We start from the raw sequence: 10,000 nt of genomic DNA on the forward strand, positions 1-10,000 counted from the left end.
CTTCACAGATGCCTTGAGTCAACACAAAAAAAAAGATGTCGGTAATTCACCCACTTTACATTTCCCCAAATTTACATTCCTGCACCAATTTGTATGAAAAATAAACACAGGCTTAACAAGAGTGACTGACTGAGAAGACACAGCTTGTTTTTGAATAATGCAGCTAAGCTGCGTGGAGGAACTGAACCCCCATAAGATGCCTGCATCTGCATTTAGATTGGACTGCCTTTTCACTGGCGGAGCCCCCAGAGTATCCTCTGTGTTAACCAAAGCTGCTGCCGTCTCCCAGCCAAATCAGAGGTAATCACACAATCACAAACAGCACACCGGGAGAGGAGCAGGAGAACAGAGGGGAGGGAGAGAGATCAGGGCAGAGTGGATGAGAGACAGAGAGAGATGGAGAGAGAGAGAGAGAGAGAGAGAGAGAGAGAGAGAGAGAGAGAGAGAGAGAGAGAGAGAGAGAGAGAGAGAGAGAGAGAGAGAGAGAGAGAGAGAGAGAGAGAAAGAAAGAGGAGAGAAGAGGTAAGAGCACTCTCTTTCTTCTCTACTCTCTCTCATGAGGTAGAGTATTAGAGAGAGAGAGAGAGAGAGAGAGAGAGAGAGAGAGAGAGAGAGAGAGAGAGAGAGAGAGAGAGAGAGAGAGAGAGAGAGAGAGAGAGACAGAGAGAGAGAGAGAGAGAGAGAGAGAGAGAGAGAGAGAGAGAGAGAGAGAGAGAGAAATATATCAAGACAGAGTAGGAAAGAGAGACGGCAGAGTGAGCAAAATAAAGAAAGATGAATTGAGAAAGTAAAAGATAGAGAGGGAAGAGGGAAAGAGACATTGAGGCAGAGTAGAAAAGAGAGAGAGAGGGAGAGTCATATGACAAATCACAGGAGAGTATAAGAGAGAAAATGAGAGAGGATGAAAGGTATTAAGAGAAAGTGAGAGAAAGCGAGAGATGAATAAAAAGACATGGAGACAAAGGGGGAGAGAGAGGAAGAAAGGGAGATCAAGGTAGCGTAGCAGAAAGAGGGCGAGAGAAGTAGAGAGACAGAGAAAGAGGCTTTAGCAGCAGTTGACAGGTCGATAGGGAGAGACATTGGATGACAAATACACCCTGAAGCCTGCCAGTGACGGACCCAATGAAAGGGAAAACAGCCCAGCAGAGCACTGCGGGTCTGGCAGTGACGTGAAGGACACTCTGTCATTAACAGAAGCCCCCTCCCTGCCCCATCTCTCCCCAGCAGGAGGACTGGCGGACCCCCGGGATTCATTAAGACCCTGGATGCATTCAGCGGTCCAGGGTCCAGTCATATTTCACCACCACAAAGCCTCCACCACCACCAACACCAGAGCCAGCTCCATCACCACCTCCATCTCCACCACCATTTAGCCTCCACCAGCGCCCACACCAGTGCCAGAACCATCACCACCTCCATCACCACCACCATTTAGCCTCCACCACCATCACCACCACTAATACCAGCACCAACACCACTGTCCTCATCACACCACCTCCACCACCACTAGCACAAAAAACACACCCACCACCACCACCTCCACCACCACCAATACAAACACCAACACCACTAACCCCACCAACACCATCTCCACCTTCACAACGAACCCACCACCACCACCTACATCACCACTGGGGCCACCATCGCCCAGTAGGGGTAATCCGTCAGCTCAGGAGATCCATGACCTTATCCCCCATATGGCCACCGTACTGATGTGTTCTTATCTATCACCTGCCGCCTGAAGGACAGGCAGGCATCCGTAGAGGGAGCTCCGGACAGATATGAAATGAAACCACATTATGAGTCGGCCTGGGAAGAGCGTGTTAAGACGGTAAATATGAGGGACACGAATAGAAGAGTGAACCATGTAGAAACCTCAAATCTCTTCTACCCTTTTGCCCGAGCTCGTGTATTCATAGTACTGGATTGTACCCACACTCATAATACAAACTAATACAAACGAAACATACAAACTACTCAATAATACACAATAATACGAGCTGGCTAAAGCTAGATCTTCTTTATATACTGCTGCCTTATTCTGAGCAAAACCAGCCAAATATAGACGAAATCAGCCCACAGTCTGCTCCCTGCATTGGAGAGCGTTGGAGAAGGGCTAATTTATTTATTTTTTCATATTTTGGCAATTTGGAGCAATTTGTGCGTGTCAAATCATACACATAATCCCTTTAACACTAGTCTCTAAGGAATCAATGGCCTGTTTATTTTTCTACCTCTGCATGTCCCAGCAGCCCGGTGTGTTTGAGGCCCTGACTTCAGCGTTGGCGGCCTTGAGACCTGCGCTTCACAGAAGGTTTTGTGTTTTTGCTTGGCCGTGTCTAATTTATGCCTGGGCGTAGCAGAGCAGATGGTGTGCTAAACATGCATAAATGGGCTGGGCCGGCGTCCAGGGCCAGTCCCACCGAGCCTGTCTGCAAACAGCCACAGCACGCCATCCACTCACACGCTGGACCCTCGTGAGGCGTGGGGCTTCTGTTTCCCCGGGCGACAAGGAGCCCAATACTGTCTTCTGCACTCACTGCGAGATATGATGTATGATACTCGTGACTCCTCGCTCTATTCGCCGTCCATCCGTTTGTCTGTTCACTAGTTCTGTCCTTCAGTCCTCCCTTTCTTTCTAACTTTCAGATTATCTCTCTTTCTGTCTTCCTTGGTCCCTTCCTTCCTCCCTTCCTTCTCTCCTTTGCTCCATCACTCAAACCCCCTACCTTTCCTCCACCTTAGTTCTTCGTTCTTCGTTTTGTTTATTTCTTCATCCATTTATTTCCTTCTTTCTCTCTCCTTTTCTCCCTCCCCTCCTCCCCCCTTCCTTCTCCCCTTACTATTTGTTTTCTTACTCCCCCTTCTGTTTTCTCCCTGGCACCGTGGAGCTAATGATGGCATGTACGTGACAGGCTGCCAGTGTTGACTCTGATGATGTTGGTTTGTTTTGCATAATCTCATAAAGCAGTCCTGCTGTGTGTCTCAATGTCAACAGGAAACACAGAGGAATGATTCTGTGTGAGCATGGGAGTGGGAGGGAGACAGAGAGAGAGAGACGGAGTGGGAGGGAGAGGGAGAGAGACAGAGACACAGAGAGAGAGAGAGAGAGAGAGAGAGAGAGAGAGAGAGAGAGAGAGAGAGAGAGAGACAGAGAGAGACAGAGAGAGAGAGAGAGAGAGAGAGACAGAGAGAGAGAGAGAGAGAGAGAGAGAGAGAGAGACAGAGAGAGACAGAGAGAGAGAGAGAGAGAGAGAGAGAGAGAGAGAGAGAGAGAGAGAGAGAGAGAGAGAGAGAGGGAGAGAGAGAGAGAGAGAGAGAGAGAGAGAGAGAGAGAGAGAGAGAGAGAGAGAGAGAGAGAGAGAGAGAGAGAGAGAGAGAGAGACAGAGAGAGAGACAGAGAGAGAGGGAGAGAGAGAGAGAGAGAGAGAGAGAGAGAGAGAGAGAGAGAGAGAGAGAGAGAGAGAGAGAGAGCGAGAGAGAGAGAGCTCACCAAGGCCAAGGAGCAGCAGAAGCGTCAGAGTGGAGAAGAGCCGCCGGGCAGCTGCACACTGAGGACGTGTCATCATGAACCTGCAGAGAGGGAGAGAGAAAGAGAGGCAGAGGAAGTGGGAGGGGGAGAGAGAGAGAGAGAGAGAGAGAGAGAGAGAGAGAGAGAGGAGAGAGAGAGAGAGAGAGAGGAGAGAGAGAGAGAGAGAGAGAGAGAGAGAGAGAGAGAGAGAGAGAGAGAGAGGGAGAGAGAGAGAGGGAGAGAGACAAAGGGAGACATAGAGAGAGGGACCAAGATGGAAAAGAATAAAAAATCATTAGTGCAATTGAATGTGAAAAGCAGGAGCACATTAGGTGCTTACATGATAGAAAGTTAATGTCTGAAGGCAGATAAACATTGTTGCCTATAAAGAAATAATATTGTTGCATTGAATTATTGCGTATGCACACTTACATATATGGACATAAACACTTTATTTTAGTTTACTTTGAAAAGTGTTTGAGCAATGATAAGATAAGGAACTAACACACTGTAGGACTTCTGACACAAAGAAACTTTTCATCTGATGCAATAAAATGTATCATACCACTGGGAAAGGTATATTTTATGCATTATGCATCGTATATTATATTTATATTCATAAGCAACTAAGTTTGCGAGACCAATGGCACATTTCTCCCATTACTATGGACAATGAGGTCATATTTTATTCTTTAAAGTATAATATTCCCGTCTCTGCAGACATAGAAATCCTTCAAAATAAATAATAAATCATATTGAGAAAAAATATATAAATCAATATTTATTGAAGTATAAATGAATAGCTTGAGGCAAAACTATAAGAATGGGGATGGATCCCAGTAGAGAGGGTGACTCCTCTGCATCCCTATAGGACTGGAGGGGAGGCAGAGCACAGCTGCTGATCGGCAGGAGACAGGGCCCACATGGCTTGGCTCAGGGCCTCAGATGCTAACCCTCAATACAAGGACACAGCAGCCAGCTAGCGCTCCACTGACCTGCCCATGCAGGGCATGGAGCTAACAGGGGGCTCTTGGACAACACAGCTGGGGTCCATGGGGTTTTGTCAAAAGTATATCTATCAATAACTGCCATTTTTTTTGGGTTTAGAGAGACAGAGAGAGAGAGAACGAGAGAACGAGAGAGAGAGAGAGAGAGAGAACGAGAGAACGAGAGAACGAGAGCACGAGAGAAAAAGAGAGAGAGAGAGAGAGAACGAGAGAACGAGAGAACGAGAGAACGAGAGAAAAAGAGAGAGAGAGAGAGAGAGAGAGAGAGAGAGAGAGAGAGAGAGAGAGAGAGAGAGAGAGAGAACGAGAGAACGAGAGAGAGAGAGAGAGAGAGAGAGAGAGAGAGAGAGAGAGAGAGAGAGAGAGAGAGAGAGTGAGCTCCAGTCCGGGCTGCCTTGGACTCACTCTGGGATAGTAACACAAGGCTTTTTGCATTCACCAAGGCAACAGCGACTCGTTGCAAAGGCATCCCCTCTGGTTAGGGACTGGTTTATGTAACCTTAATACTCAAGGTCAGGCCTTTACAAACGCGCGAGAATCCCTAATAACAGTCACTCCTCTCTGTCCGCTGCGCTGGCTAATGCTTACTTAAGGCCCATACATTGAAGAGGGTGAACCTGGGACATAAAGCTGAGGCATTCCTCTCCACCAGCAGGGCATTGTGTCCCCGCTGACACCTGCCAAACCCAACGCTCATTAAAAAGCTATTTGTTCTGCTGTTTAAACACGCGGTAGCCATGGCTCTGTGCGCTCCCCGGTAGGGCCCGGCGTTGGGTACGGGACCCCGCTCTGCCACACACTGTGCGGCTTCCCATCAGGCAAAGGTGGCTCCGGACCCCGTGATGGGCTGTGACAGATTGGGGTCAGGCTATTGGCTGGGTGGCATGCTGAAGGCCTGCTTGGAGCCCGTGCGTGGGGGGGCGTGCGTGGGGGGGGGGGGGGGGGGGGGGGGGCTTCTAGGTGCGTGACAGGGAATTGTAAAGGCTTGGAGAGGGTCGTGACACGGAGGAGTTTGCCCAGCGAGGTTGTTTGGGAGAGAAGGGGATGGAGCTTTCTGCCCGGGGGTCTGGGCGGCGGTGAAGGAGGGTGGGGGGGGGGGGGGGGGGCATGGGACTGGCCGGGGCCCAACAGGCCACCGCAGACACCGGAGGAATACATAGCGGCAGAGCCCCAGAGACCATCTCCATGGCCGCTGAACAACACCAGACGCCTCGGGGCTCCGGCCATTCAGCCCGTTCCCTGGTGGGGGTTTACGGCGTACAGTACACAGGGCCACCCCAGTCGCACCAGCCGCATACTAGCCAATCCCACGCCGTTGTCGAGGACAAGTCAATCGGATGTCGTGCACGCCTTTCCCTCAGAGGCTCTTTGCCTCCTTTTGCTCTCACAGGCGATGTGGGCCCGTCCATTGTCCGAGGGCTCTTAACGGTGTTGTGTGAATGGAGGCGCATTCCCGGCACACTGTAAGGGCTTACTGGAGGAGTGACAGAGGTCCAGGGGAGCCCCTCACAGACGAGGCTGGCAGAGCCGACAGCCCGGCCCGTTGAGGCCGGCGCCGGCCCATCAATCTGTCCGAGCAGGGGACTAACCGGCCTCTGCTACTGCGGAGGCGGACCGGACCCCTCGTAAACAGCAAAGCGTCCTCTGGTTATGCTCGCCCTTTGGTTGATATACAGTCGGTGGGCACTAACAGCCTTGAACACAAACACACCAACAACTTGTGTTGCGTGTCGACCGGCCAAATCACAAGTATGGGGCCGTTTGGGGGAAGATCTGTGTTTGTTTGTGATGTGATGGTTTCATGATGCTTCAATTGTCGGACACGCAACAACAGTGGAAAGAATAGTCGTAGTTAGATTTTCTTTTTCGAAAGCTGTTCTTCCGAACGGCTCCTCAAAACGTATGAATTGGCTCTTTGTGAACGCAAAGGGGAGATTGGCAGCAGCTGACAGAAAAAGTATTTTTAGCCAATCATGACAGAGCTGGGCGGCTCCTGCACTGATTTACCGTGCATACGTAAGCAGGCCATTAAAGCGCTACGGCTATCATAACACACTACATCAAGCAGCAGCAGCTGCTGCACACGATAACTCAATGGGTTTCAGCGACTTCTCTCACACATCAGCACCGCCCCATCAGTACGGTACCGATTCTGCTGATAAACAAAAAAGCTCAGTTTTCCTTTCCTGGAGAACTTTTACAGTGTTTCCTGGGTCTTTAGAACTTTATGGAAATATGCTCCTCCAACCGTAAAAGAGAACCGAGGGCACCCTTAAAAAAATGACGATTCTGAGTTTTAACTGATGAATTAAACTAGAGCAGAAATGAATAAAATAAATCCTAATAATGGAAAACGCTGGAAATGTGGGAAAACCGAGGGCTGGCGGGCTGCTACAGAAAGCTGTGTGTTGGGCGGTCTTCAGAGGCGAAGCAAAGCTACTTATTAGTGTATATTCAGCGCCGCTGTAAGACATGCTTTCCTCCCATTGGGAGCAGACAGGAGAAGAACGTTGCTCATCGCAGATCCGCCCATTTAATTATGTCCCACAGAACAACAAGACCATAGAGGAGAGAGAGATAGCGAGAGAGAGAGAGAGAGAGAGAGAGAGAGAGAGAGAGAGAGAGAGAGAGAGAGAGAGAGAGAGAGAGAGAGAGAGAGAGAGAGAGAGAGGAAGGAGTGCGGGGTCTAGAGATATATTATAACTAACATGTTAAGCTGTGAAGCTTTGAGGAGATGCTGCAGTGAAATTTCTTCCTTTATGTTTATATTTCAGGGCCCAAATTTAAGGATTGTGTATAGATTGCATTTTGCCCATTTGCAAACTTCAATTTAATAATGCGGTGGGCCGGAACAAAACACAGTATATAATTTCAAACAGAACAAAAAAACGAAAGCCCAAAAACTAAAATAAGATGTGGATGAGAACTAAAATTATGAAGCCCTTTAAAGTCCCTCTATCTGTCGCTCTCTTTTCATGGGCCCACATACACAACTAGATACACTCACACTGATAGTAGGAGACACAGATGTTGTACCAGCAACGCCGCACCAAATACACACACACACACGCAATAACCTTCCCCCCCCTTTCCCAATCTTCCCATGCTAACCTAGGCCCACATATACTCACACATGCACACACATACCCCAACACACACCCACACACACAGAACAAAGCAAAAAACGAATTAGACACAACAACACACTAAATACACACAAATGCCTGTGAGTTGATTAATCATTCCCAAAGCAACTAATGACTCGTGCAATTGTATTAGTCTCTGCTTCGCAAGGCAAGAGTCCTCTTCCTCCTTCTTTAAGAAACATCCCCTCACCCTTGATGTGAGATTAATCTCAGCAGTCTCAGGACCGCGGGGTTACGCAAACACCTACCCTCTCAATAATAATGATCTCTGCAAAGACTGAGCTGAGCTTGTAAGATTAATGTGTGTGTGTGTGTATGTGTGTGTGTGTGTGTGTGTGTGTGTGTGTGTGTGTGTGTGTGTGTGTGTGTGTGTGTGTGTGTGTGTGTGTGTGTGTGTGTGTGTGTGTGTGTGTGTGTGTGTGTGAGAGTGTGTGTGTGTGTGTGTGTGTGTGTCTGTGTGCGTGGAAGTGATTTAGCAGATGATCATTCATGAAGAACCAGAGAGCCACTATTGAGTCTGACGAGAAGCTCAAGGAGTCAGGTGTCCTGACCTGTTGCCGAGGGTAACCATAAGCACGCGGCCAGCTATGCTGTAATTGAGACTCGAAGCGTTATCTCGATTAATTATTCAATAGTGCAGTTGACGGTCCTGTACACCCTGACACTCGCGTTGGCGACATGTATTATGCATCATGTAAATGTGTGAATACCTGTGAGAATGACAGCTATCGCCAGACATCTGTTTTCTAGAGCGGCAACACAGATGTGGAGCTATGCATGGTCTCATTAGTCACTGTAGACGATGCCTCTTCCTCCTGCCTCCCTCCTGTGTGTGTGTGTGTGTGTGTGTGTGTGTGTGTGTGTGTGTGTGTGTGTGTGTGTGTGTGTGTGTGTGTGTGTGTGTGTGTGTGTGTGTGTGTGTGTGTGTGGGTTTGTGAGTATGTGAGTTTGTGAGTTGGTGTGAAAGCAGACTATGTGTGAATGTGATTGTACATGTGTGTGAATTCATGATATGTGTTTGTGTGTGTGTGTGTGTGTGTGTGTGTGTGTGTATGTGTGTGTGTGTGTGTGTGTGTGTGTGTGTGTGTGTGTGTGTGTGTGTGTGTGTGTGTGTGTGTGTGCGTGTACATCTCTGTGCGTGGGGTTCTCTCTATGTGAAGAACAGTATGGATGCCACAGTGCAGTTAATGAAGCCATCAGGGAGAGGCTATGTCTGCCACAATGTGGGAGAAAGGGAAAATGAAACCTGATGTGCTGTGAATGAGGACCAGGGAGGAACCAGGCTCCGTTTAGAACAACACGCACCCGGTGGGAGTCGTTCAAACCTCCCTACACCAAAATTAAACTAGATGGATGTATTTGTATACTAGTTTAAATAATGTGTTTTTATCTGATTCATATTTATTCGTGTATAAATAATTGCTAGTGTGGAGGTTGCTAGATTTGGAAAGGTTCTTGTTTAATTGTTTTTTTTGATAAAGCAAGATCACTCTACTGAACAAAACAATCTGAAAAAAAAGGTGACGTTAAGTCAGTGTTTCGCAAACAAATATAAAATTGATTCAATAAAAGGGATTCAGAAACTTGAATCTCTTCCACAAAGCCTAGTTGTAGATTAGCTAAGTTAGCTGAGGTATGCTAGCTTTAATTAAATTGATTTAGAAAAACAACATATCGACATATGTTATTGGGGGTCTGGCTCGAGGACTGTGTGATTTATCAGGGGTCAGGGGTCATTTGCAGGTTGCTGGGGGGCATGATGTGGGATCGGGTCTGGATGGTGGATACACCAGCTGTTACTCACACAGGTCAAAGGTCGTCAGTGAGTGTGGTTCAAAAGGTTGTGTGTTGGTTGCTAAGCCAGTGGTGGGTCAGGTGCTTGGACTATCCGAGCAGTATAACTACAGCAGAACATCTTGGATTGTCCAATCATATTGAGTGGCTCAGAAAGAAGCACAGTTTACTTAAAAAATAGAACTGATTGAATAAACTATAAAAAAATATATACATATATATATATATATATATATTACAGACCTTAATGCTACTCATCTTTAATTGTTGGTGCAGTCCTGGTAATATCCATTACTATTTTACGATGCATTAATTTAGCATATGGGTTTGAGGGACTGCAGACTGTCAAACTGTAGACTTTGGAATTTGAACCCAGAACGTTTTGGCTGGGAGTCAATGAAACACCCTAACCACTACAAAAATATCCTAGCCCCGGCCACCCTCCATTAATTTGACAGATATGTTTGCACAACCATATATATCTTAAGTAGAACCACAATCCAGAAGACGGCATATGCAGCACGCATTGATGCTGAGTTCAC

The 10,000-nt window shown here is 47.6% G+C and overlaps 1 protein-coding gene across 2 annotated transcripts in view; it reads right to left on the minus strand.

Annotated features, from left to right (window-relative positions):
• The window catches only part of LOC115549427 (neurocan core protein), a 36,751-nt gene that overhangs the window by 21,584 nt on the left and 5,167 nt on the right, over positions 1-10,000 (minus strand). For both annotated transcript variants that reach the window (XM_030364599.1, XM_030364598.1), the window contains exon 2: positions 3,494-3,573. In XM_030364599.1, the coding sequence (XP_030220459.1) occupies positions 3,494-3,573 (80 nt within the window). The remainder of the gene's footprint in view (positions 1-3,493; positions 3,574-10,000) is intronic.

Source organism: Gadus morhua, chromosome 8 (assembly GCF_902167405.1).
Source record: "Gadus morhua chromosome 8, gadMor3.0, whole genome shotgun sequence".
NCBI lineage: Eukaryota > Metazoa > Chordata > Actinopteri > Gadiformes > Gadidae > Gadus > Gadus morhua.